The sequence below is a fragment of the Sciurus carolinensis genome, chromosome 11 (genome assembly GCF_902686445.1).
Source record: "Sciurus carolinensis chromosome 11, mSciCar1.2, whole genome shotgun sequence".
In the NCBI taxonomy this organism is placed as follows: domain Eukaryota; kingdom Metazoa; phylum Chordata; class Mammalia; order Rodentia; family Sciuridae; genus Sciurus; species Sciurus carolinensis.
In genome coordinates this window covers 45,507,256-45,532,065 of record NC_062223.1, presented here as the reverse complement: position 1 = coordinate 45,532,065, position 24,810 = coordinate 45,507,256, and the positions used below count along the sequence as shown (strand labels likewise).

Below are 24,810 nucleotides of genomic sequence, written 5' to 3'. Positions count from 1 at the left end.
TATTTTATTCATAGTTACTCTTGGCTTCAAGCCATGACATTAGTGACCGATTGAGTTGATGGATTTAACAGATAAGCATCAAAGGGTTGGGTTTTTTGGTTGTTTTTAAACATAGGAAATGAAGGTGATTTTTCCAGGGCCAAAGTTCACATCCCCACTCCCACCCCAACACATGGGTCACATGATTATTAACTGAAAGAAGCTGAAGACATTTAATGAGTCACATAGATCAATGATCTCAAGCCATGGAAAGTATGCAGCCCAGCTGGTGAGATATTGGTAAAGAAACGTGACGTGCAATGCAGAGACGAGTCGTTGGCTTGCAGAAAGTGAATGGGGTTCCTTTGCGGGAGTGGATCCTCCATGGCCATGGGCTGGCCTGGGCCTGAGGGGTGCTGCAGGCTGGAGAGGCAATATTATGTGGTGATCGAGAGTATGGGCTTCTGAGACCAGTGGCCTCTCTTTGGCTGCTTCTTCTACTCTGCAAACTTCACTTTCCTCTTCTGAAAAGGGGAAGCTAGAACAGCACCTGTCTCCTGAGGTTGGTGGTCATGGTCCAAGGGACAAACTGTGCAAAATACTTGGCCCAGGGTCTGATGCAAGGAGGTGATTCATTGACAGAGCTAGATGACTCTTAAAAATCTTTGAAGAAGTTAACAGCCTTTTCTAAAACACACACAAAAAAAATGTATCTAAGAAATCAAAAGAAATTTCAGAGAGAATAATCTAAACTTTATTTTATGAGCAATTCCATGTATTGTGTACATAATTCACACTGAAGCTGGGCTCATCAGCTTTAGAAGGCCCCTTCGGAAGTTTTCGGGAAGGCCTGCTGGCTTGCTGGTGGTTGGATTCACAAAGACGTGGACTGAAGACCCCGTGGTACAGGCCAAAGCATCAAACTGAGCCAACTTAGGATGGCCGAAGAAAAAGCCATCACAGAGGTCACGGTCATCAACTGAAGGCAACTCCTCAGTGTGCTTAGGTGGAAACAGAGCAAGTCGGTAGTGCACGCTGGAGTGACCCACTTTCTCCACCGCTAAGGCAGCCACTGGGATCTGAGGGAAGCCAATGGGTGAGTGGTAGGTGCACTGATTGGTCACCATGAACCCCACCACGGGGGACGTCAGTAAGCTGGTCTTCAGGCCACAGTACCTAGAAGGTAAAATTACAGTGCATGCTCCAGGTTACCATGACACTGTCCCCCAGCCCAAAGGCAGTGTTCTTCAATGGTCAAGGGCCCTAGCCCCAAAGGGCCTTACTCAAAACCCCACTTCTGAGCCAGGCCTGGTGGCACACACCTGTAATCAAAGTGACTCCAGAGGCTGAGGCAGGAGAATTGCAAGTTTGAGGCCAACCTCAACAAATTAGTGAGGCCCTAAGCAACTTAGCAAGACCCCTTCTCAAAATATAAATAAATAAATAAATAAAATACTGGGGTTCAATCCCCAGTACCTAAACCAATCAATCAATCAAAATAAATCCCAATTCTGCCATTTAGTAGCTGAATTACCTTAGGCTAGATACTAACTTCTCTGTGCATTGATCCTTACAATAAACCTCATAGTCTGTGAGAATTAAAAGGTGAATGTATGCCACTTACTATATCAACATTAAACCCTGACTTTTCTAATATAATTATGTCCATCTTGTCCTTGCTTCATGATGAAAGAGGCAGGAACTTTGGTGCTAAATGAGAGAGGAAACTCATTTATCAGGTACAATAAGTTATTGTGTCTCATCTCTGCTACTAGATTTCCATCTCTTTAAGGAGAGGAACTGTGTCTCATTCATTTCTAAAGTTTGTCGAATAGAAATGAATTGACACTTGTGATCAGACTTGGTGGGCAGTCAGAATAGGACATGGAAAGCATCGTGCTGCGTTCCAGCCCCTTGCCACCGTCCCACCCATTTGTGATTTAAACATTTTCATCACATCATCCCATTGTCTTCTTTTCTTGAAAAAAATGAAGACTGAATGTGAGGATTAACTGTGACGGAACAGCTCCGGGCTGTGTAAAGGTTTGACTACCAAGTTGTTCACTGAGGGCACTCAGTGTCTGTGGCACTGAGTGTCTGTGGTCAGTCACCCTGGGAGTCCATTACTGTTGCCCTTGGTGACATTAGATATGTTCACTTCCTGACCTGGAACAAGCTGTAGAATGAAAAAGGTCAGGTGATGGAACAATAGGTCCTGTACCATGCCACCTCATTTGCTACCTGAGAATATATTACCTTATGGCCATATTGCCTAAAAAATCCTTAAAAAGATAAACTGCAAAATGTTCTCAGGAGTTACCTCACAGTGGAATTTGGGGGAAATGTGTGGTTTTTTTGGTTTGTTTTTGATTTTTTTTTTTTTTACTTATATGCATGTTCTAAACTGAATACTATTTGCCTGCAAAAGAAGAAAAAATGTTTTGAAATGATTGCAAAGTTCCTTTTTTTTTTTTTTTTTTAAATAAAAGCTTCACAAGATGAGACATTTGGATAAATGATGTTCCTTTTGCCCATGAGGATTATGCCTCCGGTCACCTCCTAAAGTCTTCCTCATAAATACCAAGAGGCTGCCTTAGTATATTTGGGATGTAACAAAAATACCATAGACAGGGCAGCTTATCAACAGTAGAAGTTTATTTCTCACAGTTCTAGGAGCTAGGATGGCTCAAGGTCAAGGTGCCAGCAGATTCATGTCTGGTGAGGTTCACTTCCTGGTTCACAGACAGCATGACCATGTCCTCACATGGTGGAAGGGCTGAGGGAGCTCTCTGGGGTCTCTTTTATATGAGCACTGATCCCATTCATGAGGGTCCCGCCCCTGTAACCTAATCAATTCCCACATGCCCCATCTCCAAATCCCCTCCCATTAAAGGTTGGCTTTCAACACATGAATCTGGTGGGATGCAAACATTCAGTGCATAGCAGAGGGAGAGGTGGGGAAAAATGAAGAGCCTTATTTTGCAGTTTGACCCCAAGATCCAGTGAGAATCAAATTCTCCCATTTTCTTTTCCCTAGCCTCTCTGCTGCTATTGCTTTCCTATGCTCTGCCACATTTTTCCTCTTTCTTTTAGAGAGCAGACAGTAAAGAAATAGTGCCTCTTCCCACCAGGAGAGTAATATTTCATGAGCTCCTTGTTTTCTGTGTGAGCTCAGCCACGATGCTTTTAAATAATTGAAATGCAGGAGTGCATTTAAGCCAAGCCATCAACTGAGCACCTGTTATATGTCAGACCTGTGCTGGGTGCTTTACATTTTATATTCGCTTCTCAAAACAACCCTGCAAGGTGTCTAATTTCCCCCCTTTGACAGGGAAGAAAATAAAGCAGAGGGGTTGAACAAGTTTCCCAAGGTTGCATGTAGCAAATGGTGGACTTGAACCCAAACTTTGGGCTCTAGATACAAGGTTCACATTATATGCTCCACCCCAGATTTCTAAATGGTGAAAAAAAAAAAAATCCACGTTTTAGTTCAGCAGATGAACTGGGTTTTCTTTGGGGGTTTCTGTGACTTTGGAAGAGTGCCATTACATTTGGACAATATGCCCCACGTTTGTAAGTATATAACCCAATGTGATGGGGTTGGTGGTAACACAGGGCCCCCTTGAGAGTTTTTTTGAACTATGGCTTTTCTTTTAGATTTTGTTTTATTTTTGTCAAGGTGTGTACATGTGTACATATTTTTAAAAGGAACTATTGCTCAAGTCTTATTACAAAACAAGCAAAAAACTCACAGCATATTTCTGGCTGGTTATATACCATTAGTTATAGATGTTCAAGATGTTCTTTGAATTAATTCATTCACTAAACAACCTCTACTGCTCTTCGTTAGATGCTGAGTGCTATGGTTGGTATAAGTGTCCCCCAAGGCACATGTGTTAAAGGATTGGCCCCTAGGGTGGCTCTATTTGGAGGTGATGTAACTCTTAGGAGGAGGAGTCTACTAGGAAGTCCTTATATCATTGGAGGTATGCCATCAAAAAGAATTGTGGGATCCAGGTCTCTTCCTCTTCCTTTCTGCAACCTGGTTCATGAGGATTTTGCTCCACCACACACTCTCATGATATGCTACTCTTTCAGAGATCCAAAGCAATGGGGACACCAGATCACAGACTGGAACTTTCTAAACTATGAGACAAAGTAAGCTTTTTCTCTTTATAATTTAGTTATCTCTGGTATTTTGTTATAGTAATGTGAAGCTGATTGACACACTAAAGATACATCTTTGAGCAGAAGAGAATTCCTGCCCTCAGAAGTTCTCAGTAAGGGGGAATGTGTGTTAGCTCTTGTCCTCCCCTTGGCCACAAGATGCTTGTTCCTTTATGACTGCAGAATAAGGGAAAGTCAGGTTGCCCCATTCCCCTCTGTCCTTCTTCTCCTCTCCTTTTCTCAACAAATACTTATTGTGTGCTTACTACATTCCAAGTATGTGTTAGACATCAGAGAAAGCAGGGACCAGGCTAGGTGGTGGTGGGCCCTGCCCAGATGTAGCTTTAGTCTAGAGAGAAAGCAATCACCAGAAACAATCCCCATGCAATGTGATGAAGAAAATGCCACGGAAAGCAGAGGGGCTCTGCCAGATCCAAGCAGGGGACTTACTTGGTCTTGGGAATCTGGGAAGACCTTCCAAGCAGTGACAGCTAAAATGAGACAGGAAGAAAATGTAGGAGTTACTCGAGTTAACAATAGGAGGAAAAGTCTTCCAGGAGGAGAAACTGTGTATGAAGGCCCAGAGGCCAGAGAGAGAAGGGCACATCCCAGAGACACGGGAGTCCCCAGTGTCTGGAACACAGACTGCAGAGGAGGCTGGGAGGGGAGGAGGAGCCAGGCTGGGAGCAGCCTTGTTAAAGAACTTGGATTTCATCCTGGGGCAATGGGAAGCCAACAAATGAATTGCAAGGGAGAGGCGAGATGGGGTTGTTTAGTGTAATCCGCGGTTTTAGACGGGACAATGGGTTCCAACAGAAACAACAACGTCTGCAGGGAGAACGACAGGCCACTTCAACCATTCTGGCAAAGGTGCCGTGGACTAGGGTAACAACTGCAGAGATGGAAAAAAACTGGATGGATTCAGGAGAACCTTTTTGCAGAAGGTTCGATGATAAATTGGAGTGGACAGGAAGGAGGCCAGGATGACTCCCAGTCTTAGGCCACGTCCTGATGAGTGCCCTAGTGGCAAAGGAAATGTGGGGTGGAGGCACAGGGTGCAGGTGAGGAAGGTGAGGGAGGAGTTCAGGGTTGAAGAGGGTGAGCTTAGGTGCCTGTGAGGTTCTGTGAAACGTGAACTCAGAATCATTAATACGATTAACAAGGTTCAGCTCTGTCCCGCCAGACCTTCCGTTAAGCACATAACCTGGATTGTCTCCCAGGAGGTATTTGGATACCTGGGTCTAGAGCCAAGAAGACTGCTTTGGGCTAGAGATAGGGGTTGAGAGGCACAATTAGATCTAGAATCAGAATTCCAGCAGGTAACACACAGAACTGGGGCTAGCTCGTGGCGTACACCTGTCACCCCAGCTACGCAGGAGGCTGAGGCAGGAGGATTGTGAATTCAAAGCTAGCCTCAGCAACAGTGAGGTGCTAAGCAACAACTCAGCAAGACCCTGTCTCTCAGTAAAATACAAAATAGGGTTGGGGATGTGGCTCAGTGGCGAGTATCCCTGAGTTCAATCCTGGTACCAAAAAAAAAAAAAAGGAAATGAAAAAGCAAGAACTGGGTGTTAATATGGTCGGATGTGACAAGCCTGTGTGGAACCAGAGACCAAGTGCCCAGTCTGACACCAGACAGAGTCAAACCTCTGAAAAGTACTAGACAGACCATCTCATGCATGGCCTCCCTACGTTTGTCTCTCAGGATCCCAGTTTGTGACCTTTGAGCGAGATGGTAATCAGTCCGTGAGAAAAGGAAATGCTATATAGGACAGAATGTAGAAGGGAATGAACTTGAGCCCAGTGATTCCATCTTCCACCTCGAAAATCACCTTTGAAAAAACCCCCCATTGATGGTCTTCTAGGGTGTAGCAAGTGACAGATAGTATCCGATTCTGGCACTGCTGATCATCACAGGAGATAAATGCCTATTTTCCATGCATTCTTATCCCTGATTTAATAAAGTTAGAATAAAGGAAAGCTAGCATTGGAAGATCAGGATCTCCCAGGTAAACGGATGGATCCCCAACGTCCCCTCGGACTTACTGAGTCAATCTGCCAGGATGGCTCCAAGCATCTTTATTTAACAAGCTTCAGGTGATTCTGATGCACCTGAGCATGACAGTGTTTTCTAGGGCTATCTCCTCAGAAAAGGAAGCCACCCAGGTAGAGGAAACACACTGCTCATAGTCACACAGCTAGAAAGGGCCAGGGTATGTCTGGACTCCGCCCTTCATTCTGGTCCCTTCAGATAAGTCCATTCACCACCTGCCCCAGACTCAGCCCCAGCTCAGGCTTGAAGATCCATGAGTCTCAGACCCAATCACAGCTCAGGGTCCGATGGGCACTGCCTGTGATCCTTACCCTGACTTTGTGGCCAACTCCAACCACTGGGCTGTCTTACCTTCTCCTCTCTCCTCCAAAGGCCTGCCTCCTTCAGGGGATCCATAACCAGGCTAGCCGTGCCTCAGTGCCACCCCAGGCCTCTGGTCTGAGTGAGGACACAACTCTGCCTCCTCTGGAGGCTGGAAGAGAAACCATCTGTCAAGTGGGATGAGGCCAGCGGGCAGATGGCACTATACACCTTTCAGAGGGCTGCAGCTATTTTTGTCACTTGTTATAAATAGCATAGAATGGGTCATAGTTACCTGGAATGCCAGAGCAGGAGTCTGGCAGGAAGTCCATCCCCACTCACTCAACTAAGAATAAACACAGGCTGGTGGTGGGAACCCACGAGCCCTGCTGGGTCCTCAAGGAGCATCACAAGGGCAGCTGAAGAGCACACGAGGCCTTGAGAGCCACACAAGGAAGCCTCTGAGTGTGTTGTTCATAGGATATGTGGTCACAAGGAGAAGTGCATTAGAAATAGAAATCAGCGAGAAAACACCTCAAGAGGGAACATAAAGTCAACAGATGAAGAAGAAACAAACACTTCAGAACTCGTTCTATGTATCTTTGTAGAAGTAATTTATCTTCAACCAAGCTGATTTGGATCTTGTCATTACAAAATGACTTGGGTCTCCAGAGACCAGAAAGACCATATAAGATAAACTGGTTCCTACATCAGCAATAATTGAACAAGGTAACGCACATTGTGTGTGTCCCGACTTATTTCTGGACCCTAGAGATATTTGTAGTTATTGTTGTCTGCTTATTTTTCCAACTTTGCAAACAGCTTTAGCCTCTGTGGGTGGAGACTTATATTTATCTATGGGCCTTTTTTTGAGAAGATTCCTGTGCCAGGGCTGTGGTAACCAGCTGGGGTGCAGACAGCAGGACTGTCGATCAAGGTTCCTTAAGACGATGTCAGGAGCCATGGACACCGGAACCAAGGGAGCAGAACAGGAGGGAAAGCATCAGATGGATGATGTTTGGCGCTTTAGGAACTTCCAGGAAGAGCTGTGGAATGCTTCAAAAGGAAGAGAGACTGGACCCAGTTATTGAGCCCGGAGAAGTTGAAGCCAATGTCATTTCCATAGTGAATATTATAGAATTTAACTGGCGTTTGCTGCATTGTCATAACAGACACTTACTCAGGCTGGCCTGGCCCCTTTGTAGCAATGATTCAAGTGTAACCAGTTGGTGCAGCTAAGATCTTCTCCATAGGACCTGGTAACTCAGTCTAGACTTTTTAAACTTAACCATGAACCATATCCTTGGGTTTGGTGCTGGTGACACCACAGGGAGACTAGGGTCTCTTCTCTGGTGCATCCTACCTTAATCAAAGAGAGCCGATGTTGAATACCTCATTACACACGGAGAGTGAGTACTCGGCAGGATGTTGATAGATGTGGTTGTGTGAGATGCTGTAATAAAGAAGGCTGACCTAGTAAGAGACCAGTGAAGCACAGAGCTTCCAAGGAGCTGAGAGGAGGAGGCAGGTGAGGCCACATGCTGGACCATGGACATAATGATGGATGAGTCAGGGGAGGGAGGCTGGGGCCTATCACGTGTGAATTGGATTTTACCCTAACCAATGGGGAGCCATGCTGCTGGGGCAAGGTGGCGGCCTGGTTGTGGAACAGCACTCTAGGAAATGGACTGGCGAAGTTAACGGTAGATGCAGAGACCTCAGGAGACTGCTAAGATGATGAGACCTGGGCTAGGTGAAGACTAGCCACAGCTGTGGCTTCCAGAGCTATTCACAGAGAAGCTCAAAGGACAGATATCTGGGCCTGGCCTGGCTGACTGGCTTCCACCTCTGACAAAGGATGGTATTTGATAGTAACAGCACCAAAGAGCAGGTGCCTCCATCAGCTTCCCATCTCTGAGGCGGTGGATGAAACCGTGGAGCCTCCACCATGAAGTCACACCACCCCTCTAGATTCTGCCTCAGTCACCCACCATTCTGCATTCTGTTCTTGTCCCGTTTTTGGAGTATCATGTTATATCTAGCATTTCCTAATACTTCCAGAAAAAGAGTATTCCAAACCTCAAGGAAATGAACATGCAGATGAACAAATTTATTTGAAATGTATAAGCTGTTTTGCTTTCAAAAGGTATGGGGGGCATTTAACATGAAAATGGGAAAGAATATTTTCTGACCATCTCACATTTTGAACAATCATGACTTGAAGAATACTGTTTTCTTTGATTAGTTTCATGTTGCTTTCAAGCACATTCTGACTCTGTTTTCAGGACAAATTTTATCATATTTAACAAGAAAAATTTCTCAGAACCAGAGTTTATCAAGAGGTGAGATTGAGTAAATATCTACATAATCCTTTACATCATGCTATGTGTATGTATGTATGTGTGTGCATATATTATATGCACATATATATACATATGTATATGCCTGAAAATATACCAATATAAAAAATATTTCTAAACCAAGTTGCCTATCTCCAAATATAAGAAGTTAATATAATGAGCTAATAATAGTTTACATTAGAAAAATACCCAGGTCCAGTTGGCTGCAGATCATCACTACTGTGATTTTCAACAGTGTGCACGGAGATCTCAAACGCAGAAAATAAAAATAATGAAAATCATCTGCTGTCAGAGTCGAACAATTTCTTTGCCACACTGTTCTCACAGGAAGTTCATTCTGGTAAATCAGTGTCAAAATGACAAGAAAATCCAACGTGTCTCAAGAGGCACAATATATAACAAGCAAAAAAAAAAAAAAAAAAAAAAAAATCCAAATCTGTGTTCAGAAAGTGAACATAAAAGAATCTGATGAAAAATTCAAGGCAAAAAGAATGAAGGATATGACATAAATTCATTAAAACATTTTGGATAGAAATAAGAAGACCGTGACATTATGCTCAATTAGCAAGAAAATACATCTTAAAGGGTAAATGCAGTAGATGAGGATCTGATTTTTCAGACATCAAGAAGTAGAATCAACCATTAAAGACAGCTCGGAGAGTCTGCATTAGACAGAAACTTTGAATCTGCACTAAGGATATCACAACTGTGTGCCTGTTGCCATTCCTTGAAGTGGCTCTCCAAGTGACAGATTTCAAAGAAAGTATCTGTCCCTGAACACTGGTTATTAGGTAGTTCAAGTCCTTAAAATTAAGCAGATCCAGATCTGATCAGCATTCCTAGGACTGTTGAGGAAAATTGAGGCTAGAAGCTGAGTCTGACTGATGCACCCGGCAATCAGTCCTGTGCAAGCCCAGAACAGGGTGAGGAGCATAGTGTAAAACCCTCTTTTAAACCCCCATGTGGCTGAAAATACTTAAAGCACATGGAGAATGATTTGGAATACTACTTGCACCAAAAATAATGTTATTCTGAAGATTTCATATTTAGAGAAGGTAAAAGTGGAAGAGATGGAAGACAGAGTTTAGAGTTTTTCTTTTCCTTTTTGAAAATTTTATCTTTCTTTCTTTCTTTTTATTATCACTGTAGTGTGATGTTGGAAGATGAAAGAACTGGAGGTCTCTGTTCCAGCAAGAGGTGACCAGACAAGGCCGGTGCCCCAGCTCAGAGGGTCCTGGAATCAGATCACACATTTGGGTGATTTTAAAGTTATTTTAAAAAATCATTTACTTCTCTCTGATTTTTTAATAATTAGCTTTATTATAGTTAATGCATGAACACTATAGACACATAGAAGAATAGAGATGAAAAAGGAGAATATTTAAATTCCCCTTTATTCTGTAACTCAGAAATAGCCAGAATGAACAGTTTGATGGACATATTTACAGACAGTTTTCAGAAAGCAGATTTTTTTTGTTCTATTAAACTGAGATTACACTGATTTCCTCAATCAAATATGTATCATGAACTTGTTTCCATATTTAGCCATAATATATCGAATTTATTTCCATAATAAGTGTATTTCTTGTTATGACTGCCAATCCCTTTGTGAATGTAGCATTTAGTTAATCAATCCAAACACAATTTTAAAAATTAACATAATAATTTTTATACATGTGCTATAATAGTCTAGTCAGAGAAGGATCCAGTCTGAATCAGTACAGTAGGGGTAGGGATAGTGAAGGAAAAAGAGATTCAAGAGAAGTCTAAGAGGCATTTGAGTGTGGGGGTTAAGGGGAGGGAGGAACTGACATTGACTCAAGCTTCCAACTTTTCAGGGAAAAAGAAATCACAAATGATATTACTTATCTTAAGCTGGTCTTTATATCACCCTTGTCAAATAAATAGGGTCAAAAACTATTATCCCCATTTTACAGATTTTTAAACTGAGACTCAGAAAGAAAGTGACTGTCAAAGATCACACAACTAGTCAATGGGCAGGGAGATACCAAGTTCTTCCCAACCTCCAGAGCTGTGAAAAATACATTTCTGCTGCTATAAATTGCCCAGTCTAAGCTATATTATTATAGCAGTCCAAATAGAGTAGGGCACTTTTCAAAACTCACTGTTATAAAAATGAAAAGTTAAGTCACAGGCTGGGAGAAAATAGCCAGTCATATCTGATGAAGAACTAGGATCTGCAATATATAAAGTACACTTACAATTCAATAATATGAAGACATATAACACAAGCTAAAAATAGGCAAAGACATGAAGGCATATGTCCACACAAAGGCTTGTTCCTAAATATTCATAGCAGTTTTGTTTGTAATATTTGGAAACAACTCAAATGTGGGTCCAGGCTCATAAATGAACTGTGGTACATCACACAATAGAATAGTACTCATCAATAAAAAGGAATGAACACTGTGGACAATCTAAAAACAACTGTGCCAATAGAAGCAGCAGACCTACGCTCCCCGCAAAAATGTACATACCGTATAACTTCATTTACATAAATTTCTAGGAATGGAGAACTAATTTTTAGTGTGAGAAAGTAGATCAGTGGTTTCCTAGGGGTTGGGGATGGGGAAGGGCAGGAGGGAGGGATTACCAAGGATGCCAGGAAAACTTTGGGGCGATGGTGGTAATGTCCATCAGCTTGATAGTAGCAGGGATTTCATGAACATGTAAACATGTCTAAACTCATCAAACTGTACTTTTGAAATACATGTAGCTTGCAAGTTACACTTCAATAAGGTATTTGAAAGGAAGAACATAATGAAGTGAAATATACCAGGATCTTAGCAAATAGTGAACATACTGATCTCTTATCAAAATTAGTCTCTGTGGGATTATTAATGTTGATTCTTTTCTTCTTTATCCTTTTATGAATTTCCCCAAGTTTTCAAAATGAACATGTTATATGCTATCAAAACCATGAATCTACTTTCGGGGAAAAGAAAGAATTGGGTGAACAGAAACAATTAAAGGAAATAGTCTGTATGTGTGAACCTTAAGACTAGTGGGTGAAAAAAATCAAAGACATGAAGCTTTTAAGATGACAAAATATCCCCCAATTCTTTCAAAAGCCAGGGCAGACCAGAGGGTACTAAGAGAGGATGTGATAAATTCCACAAGTAAAAACATCTAAAGCTAAGGAAATCTATGGAGAAGGTACCATCTTAGTAGAATGAATCATTTAGTTGTACATTCTTGCTCCAATGTCTTTCAAATATATCAGTGAGGCAGATGGAGCAAAAAGAGACAATTACAGGCAGCAAAAGGAGGTGAATTTTTCCATGATATCAGGTCCTACTATTTCTAGAGTTCACTTAGGACTATAAGGATTAAGGAATAATCCAATGCAATTAGCAAGCAACCATACTATATGTCCTTAAAAAGAATACATGCTGCAAAGAACAAGTTAGGTCACAGAAAATGCTATTCTACATCTGACCAAATATGGTCATGGCTCATGAATCTGGATTACACTCTTGGAAACGTTTAAAAATGGGTCTGCACAGAGCTGAGCATTTGCTCTGAATCTTTATTAATGCAAAAAGCAATAATTTCTGAAAAGCTTTCATGGGACATATTTAACCCACTCAGATGATAAAATACTTTTAAACATTCTCAGTACATTAACTATGTGTATATCAAATATTCAGGCTTAGTGAATAATGTTTCATGTTCACTTATTCAACGAAAAAGTCACTGAGTGTCAGCAACTGCTGCTAGGCCCTGGGACATGAAGAGGACAACATGGCCTAATGCCCTAGGATCCCTCATGGGCCTCCTGGTCTAAGGACAGAGGAACCTACAAACAGCTGCAATACCTGGCATCCCTGGCTTGTGGGTATGAAAAGGAAGTCAGAGAGGCCTACAAAGAAGAAGTAACACTTGAGCAGTCTCTTGAAGGCCATGTAGGAGTCTTCTGGCTAGGAAAAGAGGGACATTCTAGAGAATTCAGAGAGGACAACACCAGGCATTGAGGCAGGGGGACGGGGGATTACTTGGCAAATGCCAAGCGCTCCAGTTACCACTGAGAACAGGATCCAACTGGAGGGGACAGGCCCTGGAGATGATGGAGCCTCTTTGTCTCACACTGGGAGAAGCTTAGACTTTATCTTAGGAGGAATCAGAGGTGGGTCAGTTACAACTTGTTGGCTTTAACCAAATGAGTTAGTTTAAAAGAAGAAAAGATGATCTTCAGTCTTCAGAGAGCTCAAGGACTCGATGCAGTCAGATCTGAAAAGGCAACTGGAATTGGGAACTGGGAACTGGAAACTAAAGAAACCTACCTTTTATCCTGGTTTTGATTTATGTCTCCATGTCTGCTTTATATTAGCCAGATTCTTTGGGTCATTAAGGGAAAGAAAGAAAACAAAATAGCTCAGGCTAAAAAAGGAACTTTCTGGTTCTCAAAAGTGGGACCTTCAACACAAGCCAACATGGGGGGTTCTCAAGGACCCATGTGACTAACACATAAGTTAGTCATAAAAGGGAGAATACTATGATTCCACTTACAGTAGCATTTATGGAGAAAGAAGTAGAATGGTGGTTCCCAGTGGTTGGGTTGAGGGATGCAAGGAGAGTTTGTGGTGATGAAAAAATACAGGTAGCAGATGGTGGTGATAGACACCATGTAAATGTGTTTAACGCCACAGGCTGCATACTTACAAATGGTTGAAACTGTAAATTTTATGTTATGTTTATGTTACCATGATAATAATTTTTAAAAAGGTGAGCAGTCCAGAAATAAAAGTTTCAGGCATTGTTAGATGCAGGGATTCAGGGGTCTGCATGAGGATTCTGTCATTCTCTATTTTGCTCTTCTTTCCTTTTTGTTGGCTTCATTTTCCACAAGACTTTCTTCATACGGTGGCAAAGATGGCTGCTCATCTCTATATGTCATCTATAGAACTAATGGTTGTAGTCAAAAAGAGCCTTGGAGCAGTTCCTGCTGAAGTTCTGGGGATGATGACTGGGTGGCCTGGTGCTGGATCATGACCCCCTCCTGAAGCTATCACTGCAACCAGGAAGCAAAGTACTGATTGGCTGAGCCTGGGTCATGTGTCTGACCCTGAACCAATCAGTATAGCCAAGGGAGCAGAACTCTTGGTCCCAAGTCTCTCAAGAGGCGACATGGTGGAGCCAGCCCTACCTGAACTATGGAGAGAAGTGAGAATGAGAAAAGGATGATTTCCCACAGAGATAATGGGCAGTCAAAACACGTCCATTACAGCTTCTTACTTCTTTCTCTACAGATCAGATTTCTGTCTCTTCAGTCAGTATGATAGGGGAAATATTGCTATATCCAGCTTGAGTTACACTTTCTATTATGAGTCTAATTTGAAATCCCTGGGAGACTAAAGAGTGCAATTGATACCATTAACTGCAATAGTGGGTGAGAGTAAGTCTTAGAGCTAATATGGCGGCAACAGGTCCATCTTTTTGAATGTAAGAGTAGGTTCCAGGCACATTAGCAATGGCGTCTTTTACAACAGATAATAGACACATTTACAGTTGAGTAGTGTGAACACATTGTAAAAAACAGTTCTAGCAGTTAAACACTGAATAGTTTGGAGCAGGAGAATTTGGTAGCAGAAAGACTGATTATAGGGCTGTTGCAAAGAGATGATTCTGAAATTTCCAGCTTGGGAGAATGAGAAGATGGTGATGTCATCCACCAAGAATGAGACTGTAGAAGGAATGTCTGGTTTGGGTTGAGGTAGAAAAGAAAGAGTGACAAGTTAGCTCTGTAAGTGTTTCCTTTAAGATGGCTCTGGATACCCAAGTAGAAAAGCCAGGAGCCTGAGGGAGAGGGTGTGGCTGGGGACAGATCTGGCAGTCACTGCTCCACAGATGGATGTTGAGGCCACGAAGCACATGAGACAGCACCCAGAGCACACTGACGATGGGCAGAGAAGACAGCAAGGACAAAGCCTGCTTGAAGGGACAGATGTCCTCAGTGCCCCGCCCTTATCTGCTCGGCACTTTGCTTCCCAATGTGCCAGAGGGTCACACTGAAACTCTCCACGTTTCTCTCTTCTAATGTTTCGGATGGGACTGGGCCCCTAGGGATTCATGCACTGCAAGCTTGGTCTCCACGGCAGTGTTGGGAGGCAGTAAAACCTTCCAAGAGGTGGGATCTAATAGATAGCAACAGGGCCATGGGGGCACTGATATCACAGAAGGATTAATGCAGTTCCAAGGAAGTTCTAGCTCTCGTGAGTGTAGATTAGTACCACAAGAGTGGGTTGTTATCAAAGAGAGCATGTCTGCGTCCTCCTCAGTCTCTTGCTTCCTGTCTCATCATGTAGTCTTTCCTGCAGGCAGCTGGCTGGCTATTTCCCTTATAATTTTTCTGCCATGTTGTGACACAGCCAGGAAGCCTCACCCCTAGGCCAGAAATTCCAGGGTTACCAGCCCTCAGCAATGATGAAAGGAAGTTACAGGGTAATTATTCTAGCTTTCTTGTCCTTGAGTGAGACAAACCCAAGTGTGTTCCACACCATCTCACAGAGGTCCCAGTGGGAATGGACACATGCCTGTAAGTACCTATCCTGAGCCAGGTGACTGGCATGTAGGTATCTCCTTATTCTCAGAATTACCCTATAAGGAAGTGTTACCATTTTTGTAACCATATGCCAACAGCAGTGACCTCGTTGATGTGCTCTGTCCTGGCTTCCTCCACCTCCCTGTCTCACCTCTCCACTCCTTTACTGATGTGTCCTAGGATCACCTTCCAAATAGACCACCTACACTAGACCCTTGTTTCAAGGTCTGCTTCTGGGGGAACCTAATCTAATGAAGGAGCACAAGAAAGGACCCTCAGAGCAAATGAGACCAAGAGGACTGGGAGGTGCAAGGAGCCAGGAAGGAGAGCTTGAGAGGAGGAGGGCCTTCACCGGAAATGATGTGTATGCCCTCGAAAGCAATGACATTCCAAGTCCATACCTATCCAGTTCCCAGAGTTTACATTATCCGAGGGAGGTTCTTCCCCAGATAGTTCATGTCCAGGAAGACTATTCAGAAGAAAACAAGCCACATTTATAATCTCCCAAAGAGGAAAGCCTGAAGACCAAGACCCACATGGCCTGTGACACCTGGAGAAGCAGGGGACTTAGGGCAAAGTGAAGTCTTGAGAAGGTTTGGTTAGGAGCCATTATGGTGTATCCCACGTGGGGAATGTAGTACAGGCAGGCCCCACACTTTTGGCTTTGTGGAGAATTGACTCAGGAGAGCTCTGGCTAACAGCTTTCTATATTCATGCCCCTTGCCTGATAATTCCAGAGTCCCCACTCCCTATGACTCTGGACAGGCCTTGTGATATGCTTTGGCCAGACCCAAATTGCAAGTCTAGGGCTCCAAAGGCCTTGTGATGCGGCTTGCTCTTAGATTCTCTCTCGGCTTTGAGCACAAGCTCAGGCAAACCTGCTGGAGAGTGAGAATCCATGGAACGGAGCCACATCACCCCAGCATCCCAGCCAAAGCCCCAGACACATGAGAGAATCCAGCCAGGATCCACACAGACAACACACTGACCACAGGTGCAGGAGCAAAACCAGCTACAACTAGAACTATCCAGTAAAGATAATAGACTCAGGAGCAAAAAGAAAACATTGTTGTTTTAATTGCATTTGAAGGTGTACAGTTACGCAGCCAGGGCTAACTGACATGTAAATTTCCTGCTTCGTTGATGCTCGGTGAGTTACCAAAGTTGGAAGCATATTCTTTGGCACACTAAATGGCAAAGCAAGTTACACAGGCATGACGATGATAATGTTGAGGGGAGCTACCTTGAGTGGCAGAGAAAGGGAAAAATGAGCATCAGAATGGACACATACCTGTAAGTACTCATCCTGAGCCAGGTGCCTGGCATGTAGGTATCTCCTTATCCTCAGAATTACCCTATAAGGAAGTGTTACCATTTTTGTAACCAGAATGACTCTGGGCACCATGCAACACTCCACTGAACCCATGCTGGATGGCCACCACTGCCATTCCATCTTAGATGACAGTGCTCCTTTGTTGGCTGCACCACAGGTCAGGAAGTACGCTGAGCTTGACAGCGTCCCACTGGCTCAAGAGGTTGCCTAGCAGAGCCGGTGTATCCAGAGGGCTTTCAACTCTTTCAGGTTTATCTTTTATAGACCTTTTTTGTCAGGCAGGCAAGCACCTTCTGCCAGAGAACTGGAGCAGGCTCACAGAGCACATCCTCTTCTCTACATTGATTCTCAGACCAACAGAAATTTCAAGGGGTCTGCTCTGCTCTGCTCCTTTGCCATTTGCCGGCTGTTGGTCTCTCCCACAGTCCTTTGCTCACCCCATCTCCAATTAAATCACCCATCATACTTTTATATGTCCAAACCCCAGCATGGAAACAGTCCCATGTTTCCTCAGGAACAGTGGGACAGTTTGTTCCAGTTCATAAGAGCCAACTGTCACATTTTTCAGAACTTCTGACCAGTGGCTATTAAGGATAATCATTATTAAAAATTGAATTATATAGATTTATAATTAATAAATTACATTAAACAAAGTAATAAATACTCAAAACTCATCATTCCTGATTATTCTACTACCTTTACTGTTACCCATGCTCTTGTGATTTACATGTATTGGTTCTATGCAGTGAGAATACTATATACTGTGAATCTCTTTCCACCCCTGCATTCTGGGATGTCAAGTATTTAGTACTTAGTAGCCATGGTGGCAGTATTTATACCATGGAAATTGGCAAACATGACAAATTTATCATTTTGATTTATTGATTAATTTAGTATTTTACTGATTATGGAGGCAGGGAAGGAGGACCAGCAAACTTCCCCTATAAAAGGTCAGGTAAATATTTTACTCTTTGTAAGCCATATGGTCTCTGTCACAACCATTCAACTCTGCTCTGTAGCACAGAAGTAATCATTTCTAATACTTAAATGAATAGGCATAGCTGTGTCCCAATAAACTTCATTTACAAAAATGGGCAGCAGGCCAGATTTGGCCAAAGAGACATAATTTGTTGAATCCTGGGCTAAAACCTTAAGAGCATGTTAATAATGTAGATTAGATTTCAAAGGACATTATGTATATAGCATGAATAGTACAAAAATAGGGGGAATCGTCTTCTAGTATTCAAAAACTATTATTCTTTTTAGCTCACAACATAATTCTTACTCATTAACATCAACCCATGTTCAATGCTGGAAGTACATTGTATGTCAATTGCAGCTGAAGTTTGGCTAGGGATAGAAGAATTCAGCCAAAAATCAAAAGCATTCTCTGAGAACCAATTGGCTATATAGAATTTACAATAAAGAGGATTGTAGATTTTATTATAATTTGTAAACTGAGTGCCAAGTGTCTTTTGTTATTTATAAAATTTACAATTACCATATGCACGTACATATATGCTAGTTGTTAAAAACATCTGTATGTCACTACCCAGAAGGCACCTGGTCCTGATGCCAAATAGCAGATGCAGATGAATTCGAGAGGAGAGAACTAATACCAAACATCACAATCCAAATGTATCTGAGTTTCCTCTCAGGACTGTCTGGGAAACCCAGGACATCTCCATTTTATAGGTGAGAAACCAGAAGGTTGTCTAGAGTCTCATAAGTAGTTCTGGATAGTACTGCAATCCAGACCTAAGTCTATCTGACTCCAAAGTCCATCCCTTGAGTTTGCTGAGTAGAACCGTGTATTTGATGCAGAACAACATGGGGTGCTGTTAATGAGGCTCACTTTGGAAATGGGGTAGAGGAGACTTGGAGAAATTCCAGACGAATCAACACCCAGGTGAAGGCCAAGCAGGATGGGGAGGCTGTGCTTAGGGCACATGCCCAGGTACAAATTATGAAAGTGGATGAAATCAAACACTTGGACATGTGGAGAGAGATGGGGAACTTCCTGAGTCAAAACTGTGACAGTAAGCACATTCCATATCATCAGTGACAGTTTGTACTGACAAGGAAATTGTGAGTGCAAGCATCTATAATCCAATTAAGTGGTTTTGTGAGAGGAAATGGGGTGTGCTTTTCAAGCAGTAACCAGAGTTTAGCAGGAGGCACTGGCCATGGCCAGGAATGGTACTAGTGGATCATGAGGTACTCTGCATTTGTGCTAATGTCATGGCTTGGGAGGGAGGAAGGAAGGCAGGGGGCCTCAGGACTCATGCCTACTTTCTGGAAGAAAAGAGGAAATGGATTGTCACTTTTGCAGTACTGCTTCTTCCAGGGACATTTTTGTGGCCTTCAATGGACAAATGGGTATGGCTGGGTGTGAGTATCAGTGGGACCTGGGTCATGCCCCAACCAAGCACCTGAATAGGGGAAACAGAATCTCTGTTTTTCTCCAGGTTCTTCCATTTGAAAGTGATAGAAAGTCAGCTCCAGAAACTTAAGCAGCAAAGGACAATTTACTGTTTCATGTAACTGTGAAGTTGATGAGTGGCCTGGGAACTTTAAGAATTGTAGGAAGGTTCTCAGAAACTGGCTCTCTCCTGCTTCCTCTCTCTGCTCCTGCAGACACTTCCACCTGCAGCAGTGGAAGGTATGATGGAGGCAAGTCTTTGTGGCTTCACATTCCCCCTAAAGGCAAGAGCTCCAGTCAATAAATATCAGAATATGGATTCTCATTGGTCTACCTTTAGTAATAATGTGCCCATCCTGGTCCAATCAGGGAGGCCAGGCAGATGGACACCATGACTACCCACGCCCAGGATGGTGCTGAATTGGCAGGTTTGTCAGAAGCACATGGAGGGAAGGGGTACTATTTACCCAATAAGGGGGTGCGGTTTTTACCTAATGGAGGGAAATGCTGGAAAAATAAAAGCTGGAGCCCCTTGATCAGCGGAATTTTCCAGGGGGTTCCCACGCTCAGAACAATTGCTAACAGCAAGGCCATAATTACTAAGGAGCCAAGCCTGAATGTCTTAGCAAGACAGGAGAGATGGAGAACAGCAGTTGTATGATCACCTTTGCATGTGAGCTTCTGTGCTTGTCTGTGCACACACTACCTGCTCTAATTTCTGAAATCGACATCATCCTCATTTTACAGATGAAGAAACAAAGGATCAAGACAGGTAAGCAATTTCCCCAAAGTCATACAGCCTAGCAAGTGTCAAAGCTGGCAATAGGAGGCACAAGTCCATCCTCTGACAGTGAGGAAAGGGTTCATTTCTGATTCTCTTTTATCCAGCTGTGCTGTCCAAGTATTTTATTTTTAATGATCCTTCAATCATATATTCTTTGGGCTCTTTCTGAAACTCAAAATGAAGCAAGAGTCTTCTCTTTCATCTCTGATATTTGAGGGTGGGGTATATTCGTTCAATGTCCCTAAACAGGAACAGAAAAAGGTGAGAGACTGGGGCAGAAGCTGGCATTATCTACACTGCCTAGTCACTGGGTTCTCAACCAAATCAATCAACAATCAGCCTGGGTGTTGAGCTTCCTCTTTTGCACATTTTGTGTAACAAACGCATGGATGTTACAGAATCAGCACATCGAGTGGAAAGCAAGAGAATGAAATCAGTTTCTCCTGCCTCTGAGCCTTCCCAGCTGACCTCTCACCAATAACTTAACCTCCATTAGCCTTGGTTTCCTCATCTGTAAAATGGGAAGGGTAGTGCCTGTTTTTAAAATGTACCATATATCATTATCTCCCAACTATTTGTTCTGCCTACAATTCTCTGTCCACAGCAGACAAAGGACATGTTCCTGACTCAAGGGCAGATGCTCACAAGCTGATTGGAAACTCTGGTGTTGCATAGGGAATTTTAACTAAAAGGAGTGGACGGTTGCCAGGTCAGGGGGTGGGGGTTTAAAACGAAAGTCCCTGGGCAAATGGGGTTTGAGTGGCTATTCAGACCCACTCACAAAACAAACAGAGGAAGCCAGTAAGAAAAAAGGAGAGCTAGGAGGTAAAAGGGGGAAATGAGAAAGAAAAGCAGAATAAGAGCAGCAACCTGGATTCTGTGTGATAGAGACAGAGCAAGAAACCGTCTTCAGACCCTTCTTCCTTAGCTTGAGAAAGAGATCAGTCTTTATATCATCTGCACTGGTCCAAGGAATTTCCATTCCCTGCATCAGAGCAATACAATGCAAACCATGGAGAAGAGAGACGAGACCCCGATAGGAGTTCTTGTTTCTGGCACTTAGTAGGTGCTCAGTAAACATTAGCATAGTTCCTTTCCAGGACCTGACGGACGGAGGGAGGTAAAATACATGCCAAGTAACCCCATTCAGGTTATCTTCTCACTTCCCTTCTATTCCAAAAACCATGGTCAAACTTACTCTGCAAGATATACTGCACAATTAGTGTGCACCTCTTAGCCTTGGCTAATTACCTCTTTTATCAATTAAAAATATTCTCCCATTAAGCCAAGGAGTTAAAAAGGAGAACGGAGTTTCTTCCCTATTTCTAAGGCCTCTGAAAAATCCAGCAAGATAATGTCACTGATTTGGTTAATTTCAGGTGCACATCGGGCTATTCAACCTAGGTGAATTTAATGACTCAGGACAGGTCGGGCAATGAATGTCCCTGTAAATCATTTATAATTGCAAGCATAAAAATTAAAAATCAGTCTGAAGAGCAAGATAACATAATGCTAATGACGGAGAGCAGTAATCTGAAGATAGAGGTTCCCTGCTTTAATCAGGCCCATTTGGATGACAGAGCGCTAAGCCTCTAGGGGATTGTTCTGGAAACAAAAGGCTGGGAACCTACTTCAGTCTTTAATGACTCACTATGATAAAGGGAATCAACTGAATTTTCATATTATAATTATAAAACTTAATAGAGAATTTTTTCCCCTTCATAGTCTTTATTTTTCTCCTAAACCAACATACAATCTATTTTCCTTACAAAGATGATTTTAAAGGCCAGTTATGTTCAGCCATATCATCTTCAAAGTCCGGTTCATAAATTATGTCCAGAGAGAGGAACTGACAGTGCTGGACACAGTTTCTGGAGGCTCAAAGAAATTTCAAGAAGTCTCCACCTTCTTTCCAATGTTTATATGATTCCGTAGCCTCCCAGGCAGAATCAGGACAGGAATGAGAAAGGAAAAGCTCACATAAATCATCCCTGTGGTGTTTGCAAACCACAAAATGACCACCCTCTTTCCCTGGCCTCCTCTGCCTGGTGGACACCTCATCATATGAGGTGACTCAGGTGCAACCTCTTCCCAGGTAAGCCTTCCCTGCTTACCACGGCTCCTCCCGCTTTCCCCAGAACCCCCCGCTCCCTGCACCCCCGCAGCTCAGGACTCTCTTTTGGGTTTCTTCTAAGCATGGTACCAAACGTAATCCTAAACCTTCGACTCCAGGTTGTAATACACAGTCCTAAAATAATGTCATTCTCTCTTAAAAACAATAAATGCTTTGAGGGGTGACTAAGTGGAAACGGTGACCTCCAAACACCTGGTACCTTGTAGGCATTCCATAAATATTTGTTGGCTGATTGAGATCTATTTTAATTCCAGATTAACCTGGGAGAAATGAGCGCAGGAATAGGCAAGAGAATCCCAAGCCTGTAACACTGAAGAATCCCAAGGGAGAAGGGTATGTGTGTTTTTTGTCAGCAGATAATCTTCTTTAAGCAGACACACACACAAACACAATTCTTGATCTTCGTAATAAGAAAAAACCATGGGGTATTTTCTCTGGAGCTTTTTAAATATGTCCAAGAGCCCCTGATAAAATTGCAGTCTTTTTCTGAGCAGCCAGGGTGATATTGTTCCATATAATTTCCTCTCTACGTGAATTGTATATAGTCATATTGTGAGGTGAATGAGTGAGGGAGAAAACCAACTTCAATCAACCTGAGGAACGAGAAAGAAAGGAAGGATTGTTCTCAGCACACCCGATTCAAGGGCAGGGACATGCTGGCATAAGGAAGAAGTAGCACCGGGAAGGTCCAGCTCAGCCTGGAATCATATTCCCTGAACTCTCTCACCCTCTATATTGACTTCAGCAAGCATCAGAATTGCCTGGAAGATGTGATCAAATGCAGGCTGCTGGGCTCCTCCTCAGAGCTTCTGAATCAGTAGGTCTAAGGAGGAACCTGAGAAGTTGTGCTTCTAAACAGTTCCCAGGTAACACTATTGCTGCTATTGATTTGGGCACCCACTTTGAGAACCACTGCTCTGTATCAGTTAGTGTCTTGGACAGAAAGATGGCCACAGAGTCGCCATGTTTGCAGGTCACAGCTATAGCCACCAGAAGACACTCATCTGGTCCTACTTCTGGTGTCCTGGGAGGCAGAACTTATTGGCCCATGTAAGATAAAGACTATACCCTGAGAATACGAATTATTATTGCAATGGACCACATTTCTGTGTCCCTCTGCTCCCAAATTCATATGCTGAGCTCCTACCTAATATGTCATGTGATAGAATTAGAGGCGGGGCCTTTGGGAAATGATTAGGTGTCTGCCATATGAAGATACAAGGAGCCGTTGGCTGTCAGCAACCTGGAAGAGGGCCCTCACCAGAACAGGACCTGGGTCCCTGACTTCCAGCCTCCAGAACCATGAGAATTTAATTTCTCTTCTTTATAAGCAAAAAAAAAAAAAAAAAAAAAAAAAAAACCCAAAAAACAAAACAAAACCACAGCTCTACACTAACTAAACCCATCTGCTCTGGCTGGACACATGCTGCCCCATGCATGTGTAGAGCAGTTCCCACTAAAGAGCTGCTGGGGAACAACCCAGTGTGACTGCCAGGAGACTCAGGGCCAGCAGTCCTGTCACAGCAAAATTTCAGGACTCAGGAAACCCATTTTCACCTGGAATGATACTCAAGAGTTACCCCCCATCTCTGTGAACAACAGTCTGGTCAGATACCTTGGGGCAGGAGGACGGTGGGATCTCCTTCCTGTGAGACGCTCACAAGAGGATGGAAGAGCCTGGTCATCAGCACTGGTTCTTGAATTCAAGCAATTTGGGGTCCTAGGGGACCCTTGACAATTTCTGGGGAGGGTTTTGATTTAATGACCTAGGGTGGAGGGGCTACTGCTTACTATCCTACAATACACAGGACAAGCCCCCTAGCAAAGAATTCTCCTGCCACAATGTCATAGAACTGAGGTTGAGAAATTGTGGTCTAGAGCCTAAAAGATTCTTTAAACACACACACACACACACACACACACACACACACACACACACACACCTCAAAACAAAATCAAAGCAGAAAGAACCTCTTCCCCATAGCAGGAGTGACCCTGCTCCATGTAGCTGGCTGCCAGTACCCCCTGCTAAGCTGGGGTTCTATGGGCTGCTTCCTGGCTGTGTGAACTCTCGGCAAGTCACAACCCCTCCAAGCTTCAGTTTCTACATATGTAAAATGGATAAGAGGGTGCTGAAGGGAATTCCGTGCATTAATAGTGTAGAGGAGTCAGCCCAGGACCTGGTATACAGTAGTCACTCAGTGCATGGCTGCTATAATCAGCACTATAATGATAATGATCATGATTATGTATTTGTGGATGGAAACGTGGAGAAGCTCTGCCATTCCTGTGATTTGGGTTGGATAACTTATGAATTCAGGAATTTTTATAAGAATGGAAAAGAAGAGAAAAAAAATACACAGGGGGCTGGTGGTGGGGGATCCCCCCAGCTTTCCAAAGGGAGACCCTGGAACTCATGCACCGCCTCATTCTGCCTCCATCTCATTGCAAAGTGTTCTTATGTTGGCACTTTTCCTACTGAATTAGGGAAAGTGAATATTAATCTGAGCTGATACTAATCACCCATGACAGAAAATTCCCACTCTGATCAAACGTTCATAACATATTAGGAGCAAAAGGCCCTCTCCTGCCTTATACAGCCCAATCTCCATGCTGCCCATAAGCAAATGGCAATAACAAGCATCTGCCCATCTGCAAAAGGCTCCTTAGCACCAGCCAGTGGCAACACGGAAGTCCAGATTACATTCCAAATGTT

The 24,810-nt window shown here is 43.2% G+C and overlaps 1 protein-coding gene across 1 annotated transcript in view; it reads right to left on the bottom strand.

Moving 5' to 3' along the window:
• The window catches only part of LOC124960106 (uncharacterized), a 168,270-nt gene continuing 143,460 nt past the window's right edge, over positions 1 to 24,810 (bottom strand). Inside the window, exon 3 of the mRNA XM_047518665.1 lies at positions 1 to 1,155. Coding sequence (XP_047374621.1) covers positions 771 to 1,155 — 385 coding nt within the window. The 3' untranslated portion in view covers positions 1 to 770. The remainder of the gene's footprint in view (positions 1,156 to 24,810) is intronic.